Source organism: Nycticebus coucang, chromosome 11 (assembly GCF_027406575.1).
Source record: "Nycticebus coucang isolate mNycCou1 chromosome 11, mNycCou1.pri, whole genome shotgun sequence".
NCBI lineage: Eukaryota > Metazoa > Chordata > Mammalia > Primates > Lorisidae > Nycticebus > Nycticebus coucang.
Genome location: NC_069790.1, coordinates 95,533,161 through 95,553,994, shown reverse-complemented (window position 1 = coordinate 95,553,994; position 20,834 = coordinate 95,533,161). Strand labels below are relative to the sequence as shown.

Sequence of the window (20,834 nt, the reverse complement as noted above, 5' to 3'; positions counted from 1 at the left end):
ATGTTAAAAAAAAAAAAAGAGAGAGAGAGCAAGAGGTAGAGAACAGAATTTTAATTCTTCAGATCACAAAAAAATAGAAAAAATGTTTAGATGATAGTTACAGAAATTCTAAGTTATCCACAGTTAGTAATCTTCTGTTTAAAAGTGACCTGAGGGCCAGGTGTGGTGTCTCACGCCTGTAATCCAAGCATTCTGGGAAGCAGAGGCCGGTGGATTGCCTGACCTCAGGATTTCAAGACCAGCCTGAGCAAGAGTGAGACCCCCATCTCTAAAAATAGCTGGGCATTGTGCACCTATAGTCCCAGCTACTTGAGAAGCTGAGGCAAGAGAATCACTTGAGCTCTAGAATTTGAGGTTGCTGTGGGCTATGACACCAGGGCACTCTACCAAGGGTGATAATGTGAGACTCTGCCTCAAAAAAAAAAAAAAAATGACCTAAATTCATTTTATTACACTTATAATAAGTATGGGGGTATTTCATGGATATTTCGATTTGTTGAATAACATTTCTGTTGAGTTTTAATATACAGATTAAATATACGTACATACATGTGTGCATATGTTTGTATATATCCATACGTGTATGTTTGTATATATCCATATATGTATACACTTAAATACGCAAAGAATTATGTTGTTGTATCATGATCTTCCAATGCAAACATTTAAGTGACTTAGCAAGTCGTTGAAAAAGAAACAGTTTAAAATTCATTTTCTTTATTAAATTAATTAAGTTATTGCCCTTTGAGAAAGGGGCTTCTGAAAATAATCTCAAACTGCAAATGGCCTTTAAAATGTACTGACATATTCCCTTTAAATCTTGCAACTCTGGAATAATCTTACTTGTATTTAAGAAAATAATTAGATAAATTTAGAATCACATTCCCCCATCCATATATTACATAAGAAAAGCAAGGAAACATTTAACTACAGAAAAAATCCAATTCCTATGACAATTCTTAGACTAAGGTAAGATCTTTAGCTTGATTCCATTCAGCCCTTAATTGATGACACGAAGGAATTAATAGGAGAGTGCTGAAGCAGAACTCAAGGAAAAATAATTTATCTCCTATATAGCCTTTCCTTTTTAGTTTTTTAAGCAGAAATACAAGCTATCATTTCAAATACTACAGTTTGTCCAGTGAAGAGCACAGGTTTGACATAATTTTTTAAAGAAATATACTGGAAAATTTTGGAGGGATTTGCAACAATTTGAAAAAACTCTCACATAAAACTTGTAGCCTAGAAATATGGGGGGAAATCAAGAAAAGTTAGTTATATCATGAATGCATAAAATACGTGAAAATACTACTCTGAATGTGTTCACTGACTCTTTGTATTATCAATAATGCTTTCCGGACTATTTGCAGCTAAATTTGGGGGGAATTAAAAGTTATCCTTCAATTTGAAACTCTTAACCCCTATATTGTTCAGAGGTCAGCTGTATATTCCACCTGAACAAGAGAGTTTCAGAGAACACTAGTAACAAAATGGTTTGTTCCACTGTCCTCTAATTACAATGGAAAGAGTTTATCTCCAAATAAAATTTTTTTGTATCCTTTAATATTTTTTTCAATTTTCTCTATACATATACATGTGTTTGTTTGGTTTCCACTTTTTGCCTTCACAAAATTAAAAAGGCTTAAAATTTAACAACAATAACAATGTTTACGATAAGGACTAGAAACAAAAACCTCGTAAAGACCGAACAAAGATAAATACATTCCGAAAAGAAATCAGATGATTGCTGCAATGAAATATTGAGCAGTAATAATAATAATAATGCAAAAAAAAGTAACATTCACATGTTATTGTCCCAATAAATCCCCAATTTATTCTCCCAAAAATTTTTCAAAAGAATAATCTAAAGTACAGTAAAGACTATAAAAAGATGGTGGTCCAGGCATCCAAAGATTTGTACTGTTTTCAACAAATTTATCTGGTCTCAGTACCTTAAATTTCATACTAAAGTTTAATGAATATACTGAGAAATTCCTCCATTTATCATAAGGGAAAAGATACCTGTCTCTGTTAGTGGCTTATAAAACAATTGTTTAGGAAACTCATGTTTTCTTTAAATCTAATCTCTTAGCCAACAAAGATGTATGTTTACTTACCTATGTCTTACATGATACTTAATATCAAGAGATTGAAATTGTAAATAGTGGAAATCTGAATGGAAATAAATCAGTTCAAAGTTTATCATTACATAATATAATTATATTAACTTAAGCATACTTTAAAGTTGAAATAGGTAAAACATTCAACTAAAATGGGTCTATAAAAATTAGCCAAATTTCACTTATAACTTTACTTACAAATCTTGTACAGATTTTTCTGTACATGTCTGTTTTCGTATACAGATATTTTTCTTTAATGTCAAAGAAAAAGAGACTGAACATTTAATAAATCAGACAGAAAAATAACTGAAAACTTACAACCAGATAGTTAAGTCTCAACTGCTTACAAAACAAGAGTATTTTTATTATAAGAGATGAGTTAATTTATGAGTCATTTGCAAAACTTTTACAGAGTATAGGAGGAAAATTGGAACAGAACAAGCTAACTGAAATGTTCTCGCTTTCTTTAGAGCATATTAGCCTTATGTGGAGGATTATAAGTGACCCAAATGAAGGGAATGTGCATGGTTTATATTTCCTTGGAAACTTTTTGATTTTTTAGGACACACATAGAGGTGTCCCATTCAGAAAATAGCTTTTGATTTTGCATTGAGTATAGCAACATAAAACTAATGGTTTTATCTAGCTTTTTCTTCACAATCTGTTAAAAATAATATTTTTTATTATATAAGGATATTTTGTTCAAATTTTTCCATAAAACTGAAATGTAAATATCTTTTTAAATGGAATAGCCAGGAGTAGAAGATGTGTTGAGCTAAATAATAAATTGGAATCAGAAGATAAAGGGCCTTGTGAACTATTCTAAAGAGTTGTGAAGTTGAGCTAATGGACAATAAGGGTAGAGAGACGTTGTGTTTGCAGGACATAGCCTAAGGAGAATGAATGGGCTTTGAAACTGACTAGATGTTCCAAGTGAAGCAAAAGGGACCAGAGAGAAAAACTCCCAAGGGGAAGGGTAATGAAGCCATTACCCCAGACTAAGAATCCAAAAGGCTGAGCAAATGTCCTCTTATTAGGCAAACCACGGAAGAGAGGGAATAAATGGTGATATAAAGACTCCATTTTTTAAAATGTTCACTTGGTAGTGCCTGTGGAACATCCAGCTGAAAACAGCTCAGCTGAATCTGAATCTGCTGTGATAACAAAAGATTTGAGAGATTTGTACTGTTTTCAACAAATTTATCTGATCTCAGTACCTTAACACTAAATGCGGTTTAATGGAAACACAGAAGTTTCACTTGCTGCCAGATTTTTGGGCTAAGTGTTTTGCACACTGTAGAAGTTGTCCCTCAACAACTATATTCATTTATGGTAATCCCTTTTATCTATACTAATAGAACCACTGTTTGTGGCTAGATATCTTTCTACCTGGCATAAACACTATGCTTCCTAGCCTCCCTTTTAGCTAGATGTCACCATTGCTCAAATTCTGACCAGTGGCCTGGGAATGGAAGTGCAACTTTCAGGTAGCGTTTTCAAGAAAGAATCTTCTTACCATTCTTGATGACTACAATGCAGACAATAACTAGATGAGTATAATAGACACATGTGTACTTAGGCTTGTAAGTTATATTCAATAGAGCAACTGGGTAAGGTAGAATTTGGATGCTGTACCTGCCAAAGACATCTACTGGAAATTATGCATGAGAGAAAAATAGTTTGTCTCCTTTTCACATCACTCATATTTGGATGTTCTGCCTTTCAAAACAAAACCAATCATAACTAGGGCACATATGTTATCTAATCCTCATAACAACACCAGTTGATAGATACTCTCATTATCCCTTTTTAGAAATGAGAAACAAGGCTGGAAGAAGCTAAGACAGAGGTTTGCCCAAGTTCATCCAAATGGGAAAGCAGTGACATTAGGATGTAATCTGATGTCAGAGGCCATACCCATGATCACTGTTAGGAAACCATTTAGCTCTCTGACCATTGCAAAGCAATCCCACGCATAGGAAAATAAGTTTTTCTTTAATTTTTTTAAAGTATCATATATGTATGTAGATACATGTATGCTTATATTATTAAATAAAACATATTCAATCAAAATGTTATCTTGTTTCTAAACTAAATTCTTCATGTTTTATGAATGCATTTTCCCGTTTCCCCAGATAAAGACCACTTGGGCACCATCTTTTTCACAGAAATGTATTATTAAATTACTCTGAGGGGCAGCACCTGTGGCTCAGTGAGTAGGGCGCTGACCCCATATACCAACATATACCAAAGGTAGCGGGTTTGAACCCGGCCTGGGCCAAACTGCCACAAAAAATACTGGAGCACTGTGGCAGGCACCTATATTCCCAGCTACTCGGGAGGCTGAGGCAAGAGAATCACCTAAGCCCAAGAGCTGGAGGTTGCTGTGAGCTGTGATGCTACAGCACTCTACCAAGGGCAACAAAGTCAGACTCTGTCTCTGAAAAAAAAAATAATAAAATAAATAAATAAATAACTCTGAAAACTTTTTTGCAGGCTAAACATAACCCTGAGTCCTTATGCTTTTTTTTCATAGTCCTAATATCCCAAACCCTAGAATTAGTCCCACTGTACAAATCTCTCAAAATTCTTTAATGCTTCTCAATGTCTCACCTCAGTACTTGTTGTGGTTGCAAAATTCTGGGATATATGGCTTGAGAATGAGTTTTTCACAGCCTTTTCTTTGTACCAGCCAGCACTCAGGCATTAGCCCACCCACCATATTTAAGTAGATTTAAATACTTGATGAATTAAGTGGTTCTTTCTGTTTCTCCAGGACAAAGAGAGCTTTGTCTTACTGCTAAAAGCCCACATGAATAACTTCAAAACAAAGGGTTTGCCAATTACAATCTGTTCTTTATGTTTTCAGAATTTGTGTTTGGCTAGCCCTAATCCCCTAAAATTCATCTCTGGACAAGGAGAGTATGGGACAGAGTAGGGCAGTAGTTTTCTTTCTGGGAGAGGGAGAGGTTTGTCATCCTAAAGAGGTAAATTCAGAACAGGATGATTACCACAGCTTAGATCTGAGGGATGAGCTCAGGAAATACAGCTTGCTATCTCTGAAGAAATCCGGGAGCCCAAATGTTATTGATATCCTAGAGGTGGTTGAGGAGAAATCCATTTATTTCTGAATACTCTGGCAAAAAGTTTCAGAAAGAAAGAATTGCCTCTTGGTATGAATAAGTAGTCTTACTGGTAGGATTATTTTTAGTCTGTTTTTGGAAGGTTCCAAAAATAAGGAAAATTAGAGAGAAGTTGAAATTTATTAACATTGTAAACTAATTACAGGGAAGAAATAACTCTAGGGGTAAAGAAACAATAGGGAGTATCATTACAAGTAAACAGATAAATAATGCAAATGATTTGCAAGTTCTAGAGACACCATTATTAGAAATTATGCTTTGCTTATTTGCTTAATATAGTGGTGAGAACATGAAATTTAGATTCAGAAGTCTTTGCTTTATATAAGGAACAAATTTCTCTAATAGTAGCTGCTGCCAATAAATTTAAAAAGATACCAACCCAATGGAAGGGGATGAACAGATAGTTCACAAAAGAGGAAAGACAAATAGTTCTGTTTATAAGAACTTTCCATAATGCCCCACTGCACTCATAATATCAGGAGATAATTGAAAATGAAGACTACAATGAGGTGCTATTTTTCACCCTACCAGATTGGCAAATATCAAAAAGTATATTAAAATATCTTTGGCAAGTGTGTGTGGAAATAGATCATTTCATAATTGCTGGTGGGAGTACAAAATTGATCCAATTTCTTTGGAGGATAATGTGGCAATATCTATTACAAATACAAATTCATACACGATTTCATCTAATGGCATGTTTTCTTGAGATTTACCTTTAACATAGATACTCCTACATGGGTGAAATGACTTGTGTTCAAGGTTTCTATATTGTAGCATTTTTTTTTTATCATCACAAAAGATTTAAAATCATTTCAATGCTTTTAGTATGGGCCTACTTAGGTAAAAAATGATTCATTCAAACAATGCAATATTATTTAACACTGTTTTTTAATGGAAGATGAGTTCTTTCTGTACTTAGGAGTTCTTTATGATCTGGAATGAAACAAAATTAATAAGTGAAAAAACAAAATTAATAAGTGAAAAACAACAACAAAATTAATAAGTGAAAAAAGGTGCAGAATACAATGTCACAATGTGCAACAAATTAATATTGGCATAGAATATGGTAGAGGAAGCTTCTATTTACTTGTATACAGAAAAGATATAAGAGTATGTTGTGTAGGATGTCTCTGAATGGACAGCCAAGGAACTAGAACAAATATTATACTAAAAGTATCCCAGAGGGAACATGAGTGGATGGGAGAGAGATAACAGAGAGATATTTTTCTCTGCATAGCTTTTGTACCTCATAAATACTGAAATATGAAAATATTTCATATTTTCAAAATTAAAGACTAAATTCAAAAACCAGCTACAGTTGTTCCCAGTCTTCCTTCAAGTTATTTTAACTCATGAAATACAATTTCCCTATTTTAGATTTTCTCTACCAGTAAATAATACTTCTTAATATACCACATAGTGCAGAGAAACGAGATAATCAATAAACCACTTTGTAAACAACAAAGTCCTATATAGATTTAACAGAAAACTGTGTCTATGTGACCAGCGTTGACCAAGCCAGATCCCTGCTATGAAATATAGACCTACTACGTTAATACTTTCGTTGAAAGTCAATGTTGAAGGCTGAACATTTGAGAATGTTACATAAATTCTAACCCATTTATTAGCTAGTTGCTTATTATGGCTCCTAAAAGTGATGTTTAGCCTTAAACACCAACAGAAACTCTCTTCGTGTCATTCAATATTAAAAAAAAATTATGTGTAAATCAAATAATACATTTAATGTACTAAGAAAGTTTGTAATCTCAAAGAACTCTACTGTATTTGCTTCCAAGGAAGAAAACCTTTATAAAATAAACAGTTATCCCCATTATCTGAGTATATCTGTACACAGTAAATGCAAATTTCCATACATTTCATTTCCCCAAAGAGAGAGAAATACTCATATACCTTCCAGATGGGAATTTGACTAAGGAGGATTCATTTGTCTTACCAGTTCCTGTTGGTTATTGGTATCTGCTGGGACCACTCTGTTAAATAGGGCTCTGAGGCGAAGGCTGGGCCTTGTGGGCAAAACACTGCAATCGTTATGTTTGCCACATGGGAGTGAGGAAGGCTGAGAGAAGCCGGAACAGCCACACCTGTTTCACATGTCCCCGCACACATTTTTCCTTCCTTCTTCCTTTCTGCCCTTCCTTGCCATAGTTTTTTTTATACAATATTCTTAAGAAAAAGAATTACATGATAGAATGATTTATGCAACCTCTTATCAGGAAAGAAAGAGGCGTGCCCCTCCCTACAGTTCCCTAGCAGGAGGAAAGGATGAAGGAATGAAAGAAAACTTGTCTGGTTGAGCTGGTTAAATGTTTTCAGCACTGGTTATGAAACTGAAATGTGGAAGGGTAGGAAAAATAACACTAGTTAATAAATGTTAATATTACCAGACCGTAGTTACACGTAATCTAATCAGGGAAGCTTGATACCTGTCCAAACAGCAGCTCATTTTATTTATTTATTTATTTATATTTCAGATTAATGTGAGAGTATAATTTGGTTACAATGTTTGTACTTGTTAGGTAGAGTCCCTGTCATAGTTGTATCCCACATCCAGGAGCAGCAGCTCATTTTAAACATCAGATTCTACAGAAGTTGAATGATCCCTGGGTGCAAGTTTTTGTGCTAGGAGCTACAATATACTCCAACAGTCTCTGGGACTCAAATGAGTTTTCAATACAACTAAACATAAGCATGAGACATTGTGAAAAATCCAGAATAGCAATAGAAGTAGTAAGTGTTCAACTGTTAAAGGTGACATATCAGAACTGAAATACTTCAACCCAGTATAGTCAGCCCCAGCTTTTTTTTTTTTTTTCTTTTTCTTTCATAAATTTTGAAAGAGAATTTTTCTCTCTCTGTTGCCTGGGCTAGAGTGCAGAGTCATCATCATAGTTCACTGCAACCTTAAACTCCTATGCTCAAGTGATCCTCCCACTTTGGTCTCCTGAAGTGCTGGGATTACAGGTGTGAGTCCCTGCACATGACCTCAGGCCCAGCTCAGGAGAGTACCAGTATGAACAGTTTTTGGAGAATAGACAGGATCTACCCAAGTCAGAGGAGCTCAGTGGAGGCTACTAAAGATAAGTGGAAAAAATAAGGTTGGAAAAATAGGTCACTATTTGATCTTGGTTACCAAGGTAAAGAACTTGGGCTTTCTGCTATAAGTAATAAAACACCTTGGAAGATTTTTGACCAGGGTAATGAAATCTTCAAAGTCATGTTTTATGGAGGTTACACAGATAGCAATGTGTGGACAGTTTGGAGGAGGGCCAAGAAACTTGTGCTGGGGACATCAGAGTGACACTAGAATAGTCCAGGCTTAGTTAAAAAAAAGATCTGAATAAGGATGACAGCTCTGGAAATGGAAAGGAGATAATGGATTATGAAAATGTATTTAAAGAAATATTGGAGAGTAAAAACAGGCAGGACACAGCAACTGCTGAATATGGGGGTTAAGTGAGAGATATTAAAGAGTCAAGGAAAAAATACTGGAAGAATAGAAAGACCCTGACTTCTAGTTGGAGTCAAGTCCTGCACAAATACACTCGGTGCTTTTTTTTTTTTTTTTTTTTTTGTAGAGACAGAGTCTCACTGTACCGCCCTTGGGTAGAGTGCCATGGTGTGACACGGCTCACAGTAACCTCTGACTCTCGGGCTTACGCGATTCTCTTGCCTCAGCCTCCCGAGCAGCTGGGACTACAGGTGCCCGCCACAACGCCCAGCTATTTTTTTTGTTGCCGTTTGGCCAGGGCCGGGTTTGAACCCACCACCCTTGGCATATGGGGCCGGCGCCCTACTCGCTGAGCCACAGGCGCTGCCCCACTCGGTGCTTTTTTTGTGCCATAAGATTTATTCAGTTGTGGTCACTGCGAGCTGCTGGAGAGTAAAGATCATAACTGGTACAAAAATGTTAGTGTGTGTGAAATGGAAGAAAAGGAGAGAGAAAGGAAAGGAAGGAAAAATCTGCTTTAGAGAAGACGAGGACTGAAATTTTATACCTGGAGAGGTGGAAGTAACAGTATATCATTCAAAATAATACATTTATATTTTATTTAACTATACTTTTTCAAAGGTTATCTTTATTACTACACCCTCAGTGCAACCTATGCTACAGCACACCACACACATTCTCAAAACCAAGATTCTACTGCAAGGCCATCTTTCTCCATCTATAACTCCCTGGTTCCCTCAGAGGGATATAAAGGTTGACTATCCATACTCCAAAATTCCAAAAGCCAAAATTCTCCAAAATCTGAAACTTTTTGACACGATACTCTAGGAAAATGCTTGTTGGAGCATTTGGGTTTCAGATCTTTATATTAGGCATGCTCAAAGGGTAAGTATAACACAAAATATTCCAAAGCCTGATAAAATCCAAAATCCAAAAACACTTCCAATCCTAAGCATTTTGAGTAAGAGATATCCAATCTGTATTTATTTAACAAAAGGTTTCAGGATGGCTTCTGGAGAACCAGCTATTTAGTAAAAGAACCAAAGCCTTAGATGTGTATCACTTTGATCTTCCAACTGAAATTTAAGGAGTGTATTCTAGGTGAATAAACATGGTTGCATGAAAAAGATCAGTAAGGGAATACTTATCATATAGGAGTTCATAATAACAGAAGTTTCTTGGGCTTGAGTAACTGAATTACAGAATATCCATACAAAGGAATGGTTTGTACTCATTACAAATGATGGTATAGGCTGTACAATGAAAGAAAACATGCTCTCTAACCATGAGAGGACCAAATTACAAATGGAGTACATAACACAATTTCCTTCTGGTGCTATTATGATACTGTCAAAAGGACTTATAATAAAATATTAAGAGTGACGCCAAGCACAGTGGGTCATGCTTGTAACCCTAGCCCTTGGGCAGGCTGAAGCAGGAGGGTTCCTTGAGACCAGGAGTTTGAGACCAGTTTGGGCAACATTGAGACTCTGTCTCTACAAAAAATAAAACTTAAATTAATAAAAACAATAGGTATCTATAAGTTGTGATATATTGGGTGATATATACTTGTTTTCCTCTTTACTTTTATGTATTTCCAATTTCTTCAATAAACAAATATGTCTTTGGTAGAGGACACAGACTTTATATTCACTTTTGTATGTCCAGGGCACAGTACTAAGCATTGCCCAAAACTGTTCAATAACTGCTGAATGAATTAGATGCATTATATCAAACTTATGTTAATATTTAGGTATTATAAGTTAAATATAATTTATATGTGATAAAAGTATAATAAATATATAAAGCAATGGTTATGGCAATTATAATCACAGACAGTGGCAATGTCACCAACGTGACCAGTCTCTGAAGAAACATGGTCAAACAGGTGCAGCCTAATAACTTACAGACGAAGCAAACGACCTCATCTCTAGGTGGCTGGAAACACAGCCAGCAGCTTAGCCAAGGAAGGCAGTGAGTATACTGTGTAGGAGGAGCTGCATCCTCACCTAAGGGGGCTGAGTCTGGCTATGGACCAACCAGGCCGACCCAGCCATCCTTCACCTGTGTTTTTATTATTAAATTATTAAATGAAAATAATTCTTCTCTTCTGAGTCCTTGCTATTGTTGGAATATTTGTGTCCACCCCCCCAAAATTCATACATTAAAATCTTAACCCCCAAGGTGATGATATTAGAAGGCGGGGAAGTGATTAGATCATGAAGGTTTGGGATTAAGTGTCCTTTTATATGAGACCCCAGAGAGCTTCCTTAGCCCTTTCTTCCATGGAAGAACTCATCTAGGAAGTGACATCTATGAACTAAGAAATGTGCCCTCACTAGATATCAAATCTGCTAGCCCCTTGTTCTTGACATTCCTAGGTTCCAACGCTGTGAGAAATAAATTTCTGTTGTACATAAGACATCTCATTCACAGTATTTTGAAATAGCAGCTTGAATAAACTAAGATAGCCCTGATGGTAGAGCTTGTTTCAGACAGCCAAGGGGAGCATTGAGAACCCTTCATTGGACAGGAGACATTTTTTAAGAGCATCAGTGCTGCTGGTGGAAGGAGCTTTCAGATTTGGGATGAGAAACACTTCTGCCACTAACCGCATGTGTGCATTAAGTAAGTTGCATTTTGAATGCATGAATTATAAAAATAGCGCTGTCATCACAAGATTGAGGATAAAATGAAAGACTGAGAAAAAATGAATTAAGTAGTACAATAACTAAGTGTTAAACTTTACATGTGTCAGCTTTACTCCTGGTGATTGATTGAAAGTTTTACTACAAGGTCAGTTTCCAGAAGAGATTAAATAGTCTTGTATCACTGGAGTGCAAGAGGAAAAAATCTTTCATTATGGTCTTAATGTAGTTGCACCTGAAACATAAAACAAATCCCATTCACCCCCTACATCCTACCTCCGTACCTCTGTAGGAGACTACAGGAGACCAGGGTTAAGGTGAACAAACAACCAACAAGTGCACTGCCCCAGCCTGCATCTTAAAGGACATCAGCTGTGGGGTTCTTGTTTATGAGGATGGCCCCTGGTAGCCCTTGCATGCTAGCACCCAATCAGATCCCTCCAGAGCTACACAGCTCCTGTGCTGTGTACAGCTCTCTCTATCTGGAACTTCTCGCCTCGCTAGTAATGATTAAAAATTAACACTTTAGCCTAATCTGTGATTTCAATGAGGACAAGATCCATGTGGTGTTCAGTTTCATATCTTCAATTCACAGCAGAATACATAGAATGCAGTAGGGGCTTAACAAATGCATGAAACAAGATGGTACAGGCCGTACTCAATTACTCATACCTATATTCCCAGCAGTTGGGAGCGGGGCGAGGCAGGAAGACTGCTGAGCCCAAGGGTCCCAGGCTATAGTAATCTGTGTCTGTGGGCCACTGCACTCCAGACTTAGTAACGGAGCTCCTCTCTCTTAAAAAAAATAAATAAATAACAAAATAAAGTGAAATAAAATAAAATGAAAAGAAACAAGGCAAGATTCACGATATTTGATTTCAATTTCGTAACTGTTCTTTAACTGAGATGTTTGTTCAGCTACCTTGATCCACCTGCCATCACACTTCACTATAAGGCAGCTTTGAAAAGTCAAATGGACTTTCCAAAGTCTCAGAATAGCAATCATGTTTAGTGACTTGCATTATTTTCTATACTGAATATATTAAAATATAACATGCTCTAAGGCTTTGGAGATTCACCAGGTACAAATGGATTGTTAAACAGATGTGCATATGCAAATTTATTTGTTAAGTTACTGCACTCAATCAAGCTGAGCTTTTTCAATTATGATAACTACAAATAGAGGTGTTAAAAACTGGAATAGCAGAGTGTATCTAGTAACATGTGCTGACAGTTGACAGGAATACATGTTGCATTTTGTGCTGCTTTTCCTATTACCTAATTTCCAACCTCTTCTTACAACAGTGCCAGACAGCAAGGCCTTCCACGTAGCCACAGTTCTACAAATAAATAGCAATTTACTGATTTATAAAGAAACCTAGAAGGAAATATGAGATAAAATAAGTAAATGTGAGAACAACAACAAAGATACAAAATGACCTGACAGCATAGAGCGTTGATTAAAATAAAATGCAGGATAGAAAAAGAGAGGGGGTGACTGGGGCTGGCTTAGGGGTTATGTGAATACCCCTAGAAGAACTATAAACATACCTGATGTCTTTTCTTGTTGAATCTGCAACTATAACTCGTTGAAGATGGCTTCAATATGATGTGCAGAGGTAGCCCAGCAAACCACAAAGGGCTTTGGTATCAAGTGAAAATGGCTTCACAGCGTGGCTTTGGATTGGTTAGCTACAAGACCTTGAGTAAGTAACCTTTCTGAGCCTCTGTTTCAACATCTTCAAAGAGAGAGAAAGCAGTTATATGAATTGCTGATAGTGTATGTGGAGTGCACTACTGATAGGTAGGTATTCAGTAAGTTGTATCTACTAACTGGAATAGCTTCTCTTCAGTAAGTTCCTAGGTTATCAGTAAAGCCCTAACCAATGTCAGGGAGGATAATTATTTAAAATAAGCTACTTCCTTTGGAAACACAATGGAGTTAACTGGGATGGGGAAAATAATCCCACTTGCAGACTCTGGGTGATGCACTGGAAGGCAAAGATCACACAAAGGGCGTGTTCCTAATTTGAATATTTTGCAAGGTGAAATTTTGTTTTTAAGTAGCCTCTCCAAAGTAACTTCCTACTTTTCTTTTTTATAAGCTTCATGAACTAAAAGAATTTATTCGAATTCTGTTTCTTAGGAGCCCCACTCAGTAAAATCACAGAAATAATCATCAGCTAAGACAGCATTCCTGCTGAAAACTATGAGCTCTAAAAAATTTCAGGGATCGGGCAGTGCCTGTGGCTCAGTGAGTAGGGCGCCGGCCCCATATGCCGAGGGTGGCGGGTTCAAACCCAGCCCCGGCCAAACTGCAACAAAAAAATAGCCGGGCATTGTGGCAGGCGCCTGTAGTCCCAGCTGCTCGGGAGGCTGAGGCAGGAGAATCACGTAAGCCCAAGAGTTGGAGGTTGCTGTGAGCCGTGTGACGCCACGGCACTCTACCCGAGGGCGGTACAGTGAGACTCTGTCTCTACAAAAAAAAAAAAAAAATTCAGGGATGAAAAAGAAGGTCAGAATTAAAATTAACTAAATAAAGAAGCATAAAAAGCCATAAGTAATAGGAACAAAAAGAAAAGAAAAGAAACTTCTGTTATCCTTAGGGAGTTATGTGACTCCCCATTAATCAGATCAGAAGGAAGAATAAAAGGAATATAGTAAAAAGAAGTTCTGTAAAGACATACAATAAGAATGACAGGGCAGGTTTACAAGATGATACCCTGACAGTGTCATATTCAAACACATCGGCATGCTCCTACATAATCTTTCTGCCTTTGGCAAGGGGTATTAATAGTCACACCCTGATTGCATTTGCTCTGATGTTTAAGCAACATGTAGAAGTTCTTTAATTTGAAACTTTAGCAGATTAACAAAAGAAATTAAGAAAGAAGAGTATAGACAAAGTAAATGAAGCTATAGGTATATGCATACAAACATTTTACATATATAGCACATAGGGACGGTTTTACTGAATTGTCAGTCAATCTCCCTCCCTTCCCATCCCACTTCTAACCTCCCAGATACACACCGGGGATAAACATCAATTTAGCTAATCCCAGAGTGTCAGTCTTGCTTCTTCATTAACCGTACCTGTCCTTACTCAAATTATTCTCCTCGTGAGACCCAAACTGGTCTTGCCAGTAGACTGAGCAAACACCTATACCCACAAAGCTTGTCTACAGAAATGCTACATTACAAATGTCCATGTTTCTTAACATGACTTCACTATTACAATGTCTTCATCAACACAACTTTACTATATTCCAGGAATACCTGACTCAGGGAGGTAAAAGTTCACCATTTATTCTCAACTCTCTTTTTGAAACTCTCACCTCACAACTCTCTTCTTACTGTGTCCACAAGTTGCGAACTATTATATGATAATCTTACCTAACTCTAATCAAGCCCTTATGTTGAAAGATCTATCTTAAACCAGTCATCAAAAACCTCAACCCAACTTTGCCCTCTTTCCAAGAGGCTATTAAAACTTCATCAAGGTAGAAAACACCCTTATCACAGTAAGGCACAAACTCAGCTTTGTCTTATCAATCAGTTACTTTGGTGTTATTTTCAGGAAGAATACATTCAACAATTTTTTTTTTTTTTTTGAGACAGAGTCTCACTTTATCACCCTCCGTAGAGTGCTCTGGTGTCATAGCTCACAGCAACCTTCTTGGGTTCAAGTGATTCTCTTGCCTTAGCCTCCCAGGTAGCTGAGACTACAGGCCTCCTGACACAGCACCTTCTATTTTTAGAGACAGGATCCTGCTCTTGCTCAGGCTGGTCTCCAACTCCTGGAGTTGCAGTCCACCTACCTTGGCCTCCCAGAGTGTTAGGATTACAGGTGTGAGCCACTGCACCTGGCCTCAACAATTTTTTTTTAAGTTATCCCAAGTTCTGAAGTGGTATAACTAAGAAAGGCCACAATGAGAATATTAAAAAAAAAACATGAAGAAAGTGACAGACAATAGCTTCATTTTCTACCATGGTTTTATAACTGCTCAATTACAGTTTGTATCATTTCTCCTAAGAAAAACAGTGAACAATTTCAGAAAGGGACCTAGAAGAGTGAGATTTTTTTTAGTAGTTTGTCATACTTGCTAGAGTGCTACATCAAGGAGTGTGGAGCCCAAACATTTTATTGTAAATCACTTATTAAAAATTTTGGCATGTTTCATAGGTATACATACACACATATAAATTTTATACATGTTCTATTATATTGTTGTAATTTTTAAAACATACATAAAGTACATAAAACAGCAATTTTTAAAATGCTAAAATTAAAAATATAAAAATAGAAGCTAATTGTTTTTAATCCAAAAGAATTTTCTATTCTCCCTGGGATGAATTTGAAACTGAACTATAGAATTAGATCTTTTAAGATTTTCCTTGCATCCTTACAAAAAGTTATAACAAACAAAAGACTTAGGCTCTTGAAGTTTAATTTATCACTTGAAAACAATTCAAAGTTGACTGCTAGTGTATGTATGCTTGAATGACTGTTATCTGTGCTATTATGATTACATGCTCTCTCGCCTGAATTGCTATCATTAAGGAAGAGTGCATTTGGGCGGTGCCTGTGGCTCAAAGGAGCAGGGGGTGGGTCCCATATGCCAGAGGTGGCAGGTTCAAACCCAGCCTCTACCAAAAACTGCAAAAAAGAAAAAAAAAGGAAGAGTGCATTTGTTTATAACAGCTGATAAATTGGGCCCAGGATTGAGTTTATTTAATAAATTAATAATTCAAAATGAATATTTTACTTTGTCCTACTAACTGATTATAGTTATTAATAACAATCATAAGCAGGTTTTATATAGGAATAACAAATTATCATATGATTTCAACCAGATTATACACCTCTTAAAGAGAGACTGCATCATTTTTCTCCAGGTGTAGACACAGCATCTTTTACCTAACAGGTGCTCATAAAAATGTTTACTTTTTCTTCATCATCATTTGTTCAAGCCCTTGGGCAACCAGCCCTGTCTTTGTTTCCCAACAGGTTTGACCACCCTGTCACCTGGCATTTTTCTGTCCCTGACATGACAACTTCCACCCACTGATTTTTGACAGTTGCCAAAGAAAGTCTGCAAATAGAAAACATGCTAACTAGGTTTAAAAATAAATAAATCAGTACTTTGACTATACAAATGTTGGTTTCACAGTAAAAATTTTTCTAGTCACCAAACTGATTTCTCTTAGCAAATTCACAAACAATTTAGCTCCTGGAGATTGTAACATAAGGGAGAGGGTGGGGAGGAGGTTGCCTTAGAGAGGGAGGATCGGCCTCAGAATGTTTATTTCCAGAAAGAAAAAAAAAAAAAAAAATCCCCAGAAAGCCTTTCATCCAGGAGGTCTCTGAACTCCTTACAGATGAGAACTGTTACTTAGTTTCTGCCTAGACATTAATTTGGGAGCAGAGGAAAGACCGAGTTTATCAGTGCAATTTACCTTTAAGACTCTTTGCAATTCCAAGACTGGTTGAAAATTGGAGAAAATGGTGGAGCCCAACACCCCCAAATTCTGAAGCCCCTCCAACCTCTTCCCTTACATACAAAAAAAAAAAAGGAGAATGGGAGGGAGGGAAGAAACGAAGAAACGAACACAAGGTAGAAAAGAAAATCCTGGTCCTCCATTTCACTCTCCATTCCTGAGATGACCCAGTTCTTCTAAGAGAAATCCAGCGCTGGGGTGTGTGGGTATGAGAAAGGTCCCGCTCTCCTCCTGAGACCCAGGGCAGCCAGAGCAAGGCACTTCTTCTCCACACCCCACTCCAACCCAACTGGCCTCAAACTCTTTTATAAATTCTGGGGGACTTCGAATCTCTCTCCTTGGACTTGAGTAAACTAAACGAGGAAAGCAGACCCGGCCAGAACAAGAGATTGAAAAAGTGCATCAGCAATTCAGATGCAGGGTGACGCTGGGGCGGGCAGGCTTGGACTCTCCGCTCCCTGTGACTAGGACACAGCTGGCTTTGAATAAGAACACTAAATGCACTACATTTGGTCTCTCGCCCGGCCGCCGGCTAGTGGCACCCAGCCACTCGTCCCCGCCGGCCAGGCCCTGGCCCTGGCTTGCGCGATACAGGGAATGCCCATCAGCTGGCGGTTACACCTGTTAGGTGTTTCTCCACTCGCTGCCTCCGCCCTGCAAGCCTCCCACACACACACACACACACACACACACACACGGTTGGAGCCCCGGGTGCTGAGCGCGTGAAGTGGGTGGCTGAAGCCGGGCCGGGTTTCCCGAACAGACCCCCGCAGGACTCAATGCAGAGGGCCGGGGCGGGGACCGGGGCCGGTGAAGGCGGGAGAGATCAATAAAGGCAGCGAGGGGTATGCGGAGGGCAAGGGGAAGGGCGGCGGCTGCTCGCGTTACGCTTCCAGAGCCTACGGCAGAGACGCAGGGCTGAGCCGTGGAGGGGATGGGGCTTGTACCAGCCCCTGCGTTGCTCCTCGCAGCCCCGGCGCCACCTCCCCTCGTCTGGCCTTGGCGCCCGTTAGGCCGTGCACGGTGAGCGCGGGTGCTGGCGGGCTACACCTCGCCCGGAAGGGCAGGGCCCGGCGGGGCCACGGTGGGGACACTCCCGGAGCCGGACGGCCCGCGCGTCGCCAGGGCGCACCAGCTCCCACTGCCGCAGGAATCGCGGCCGGGACGGAGCTCCCTGCGCGCCCCCCGGGGGCCGGTAGCGGCTGGGAACCGGCGCGGGCTCGGCCGCTCGGCCTGGCAGCTCAGCCAGCACTGCAGCGGTGACGTGGGCTCAGGCGCTGGGCAGCCTGCGAGCCCATGGCGGGTAGCGACATGGACAGCGAGGGGCCGGCACGGAGAGGCGGCGCGGCGAGGCGACCGGGGGCGACCGGCGGGTCAGGAAGCGAAGCGGCCGCGGGCTGCCCGGAGCCGCTGTCCACTGCTGAAGCGCCGGCCGAGGGTGCCAAGCTACCCGCCTGGATGCGCCTTTACTTCTATGGGATGCACGGGATCACTCTGGACGTGCTGGTGTCCTCAGCTCGGAGCTTCGTTCGCAGCCCGGACCCCCGGATGCTCGGCTTCTCCTCACCCTACCGCTGCCTGCTGCACTCGCTCACCCACTTCGCCTTGGAGAAGGTCTACCTGCAGCAGCGGCGCTGTCCCAGCGCCTTTGTCTTCAATTTCCTCCTCTACCCGTCGGCTCACGTGGGGCTGCAGACCCTGACCGGCCAGGCGGTACTGCTCAGTCTGGGCGGGGGTCCGGGGGGCGCAGCAGCGCCAGGGGCGCTGGACCTGGCGCTGCAGTACGTGCTGGCGCTCTACCACTGCCAAGTGTTCCTCAAGCGCTTCCTGCGCTTGCGGTACGGGCGGCAGCGGCAGCAACAGCGGAGGAGCGCGCTCCCCGCCCCTCCCGGCGCCCGGGCCCCCGCGGCCAGTGCCCGGCGCCGACGACCCCGAGGGCCTAAGGGCGCCGGAGGAGCTCCCGGTCCCGGGCTGCCGGACCTGCTCCGCTTTCTGTTCTTCGGAATGCATGGTTTTCTAGATGAGATATTCTTCACCTTCTTCTTTAACGTGCTGGGGCAGGGGGACGGAGCAACCGGCGGCCACACGTCGCTCTGGTCCTTCTTGATGTACGGCAGCTGCAGTTTCGTGGTGGAAAAGCTGTACTTCCATCTTCACTGCAGGCGCGGTTGGAGCGCCTGGAAGCGCGTGCCCATCTACGTGATCTTCATCTACGTGTGGGAGTTGTCCTGGGGTCTGGGACTCCGCACGTGCGGGGCCTGTTCCTGGGACTATTCTCACTACCCGCTCAACTTCCTGGGCCTCATCACTCTGATGTATTTACCCGGTTGGATATTCCTTAGTGTGTACCAGGACCTACTTTCCAACGTGTTGTGGCAGGTACAGTACGTACCGACTAACTAAAGCCAAAAAAAGAAAAGAAAAGAAAAAAGTCACTGATTCCCCCAAAGGAATGTGATTTATTTTTACACATTTAAAGCAGAGTGGGTTTTTTAATCTTTTAATTTTTATACACTTTACTAAACACTTCCGACATATTTTCCTCTACATTTTAGTTCTTCTGACTGTTAGGAACCTATATATAATACAAAACTTTGAAAAATTACTAAAAACATAACTCAAAGCACTTAACTTGTCAATATTTCAAAAGTTTTACAAGCCCAAACAGCAAAACCATCATACCTTAACACCAGAAAGCTGTAGTATTTACTTATCTGGACATAGATAAGTGATAGCTACTAATTCAAAAATAATTTAAAAGGAAGTTCTTTAAATCAGAGAACAGTGATTTTTAGAAGATTTGGTGAAATTTTCTGATTTAATGATTTGTTTACTTTCTTTTTAATCAAGTTTCATTTTAATTCATGGCCATATTTACCAATGACTGCTGGAACTCTATGAATAGTACTCCTGAAACCACAGTTAATAGCTCTTAAAGTGCCTCTGTCTAGTACACAAGTGAAAAGAAGCTGGCAAATTTTTAAATGAGAAATCTCTTCTAGCAACTCAGACAGGTGACACTGTGTTAAGATATTTGATCTCCATCCTGGAAATGATTGCTTTCCAATGTGGCATAGCCTTAAAAACCAAGTGTGTTAATGTTGATCAGATCCTGTGTTATCCATGGCTGTAAATTTTTCTTATTGTGCAATAATATAAAATGTTTACCCTATATGTCCTGTCCAAGGGCCAAGTGAAATTGTGTAACTTTTAATAGTGTTCTAACTGTAAGGACCCTTTTCAACATGGAGTTTCAAGGGCAGGAAAAATACATTGGAATAAAATGAACCTGAATGTTCACTCTAATTACATTAGGCTTACTTGTTTTCTGTAAATGCAGATATGTCTTCATCATATCTCTGCGTGGCTTACTTGTAAACATTTCTCTTTCTCCTTCTGGGCCCAGAGTTCCTGGGCCAACTCTGAGGTGGTCATGTGCATTATAAATCCATGGTATCTTTTGGTGACTTATGAATGTCTGGAAGCTCTAAAAAATGAGATGTATAAACCACCAATAATGTTGTTTGCTTTTTTAATTATATTTATAAAAGATAGGATGATTTGGCAAAGGATGACTAATAATGTCTCATTTATAATTAGGAAAACTTAATGGTGTGTAGAAATGAGTAGTATCCTATCAATCATCAGCCTGCCTAGGCTAGAAAAAAAGGATCATTGTTCCGTTTTAAAAAAATGTTTGCTATGGCAGTAGAAAAGGATATGTATTTAAATTTGATTAAGTTAGGTATAGTTCTATGAGTATGGTATTATTTTAATCTACTATTTGAGATTCTGAGCTAAATTATGAGTAATGCTATATAAGGAACCCCTCCTGTGAAATGGATCATGTCGAACATTATTTTAGCCAGACAAGCTAAGTAGAAACTTAGCAGTATGCTATTTGCAGACAATTTCACTTAAGAAAAGTTCTTTATGACATTTGGTAATAGAA

General features: G+C 39.4%; 1 protein-coding gene and 1 long non-coding RNA gene across 2 annotated transcripts in view; one reads left to right on the top strand and one right to left on the bottom strand.

The window, feature by feature from the left end:
• Nucleotides 1-12,725, bottom strand: part of LOC128560386 (uncharacterized) — a 50,645-nt gene extending 37,920 nt beyond the window's left edge. The window contains exons 1-2 of the long non-coding RNA XR_008372945.1: nucleotides 12,662-12,725; nucleotides 12,056-12,178 (exon numbers count right to left, since the gene is read on the bottom strand). This is a non-coding gene — a long non-coding RNA (uncharacterized LOC128560386). The remainder of the gene's footprint in view (nucleotides 1-12,055; nucleotides 12,179-12,661) is intronic.
• Nucleotides 12,726-15,366: 2,641 nt separating this feature from the next.
• Nucleotides 15,367-20,193, top strand: LOC128560385 (transmembrane protein 229A). The gene has a single exon (XM_053553979.1). It carries the CDS (start codon nucleotides 18,179-18,181, stop codon nucleotides 19,283-19,285), a length of 1,107 nt encoding a protein of 368 aa, XP_053409954.1. The 5' UTR covers nucleotides 15,367-18,178; the 3' UTR covers nucleotides 19,286-20,193.
• Nucleotides 20,194-20,834: the final 641 nt, after the last annotated feature.

Excerpts from the sequence above, each read along its gene's own strand:
- LOC128560385 (XM_053553979.1), top strand. The coding sequence starts at position 18,179 with ATGGCGGGTAGCGACATGGACAGCGAGGGGCCGGCACGGAGAGGCGGC.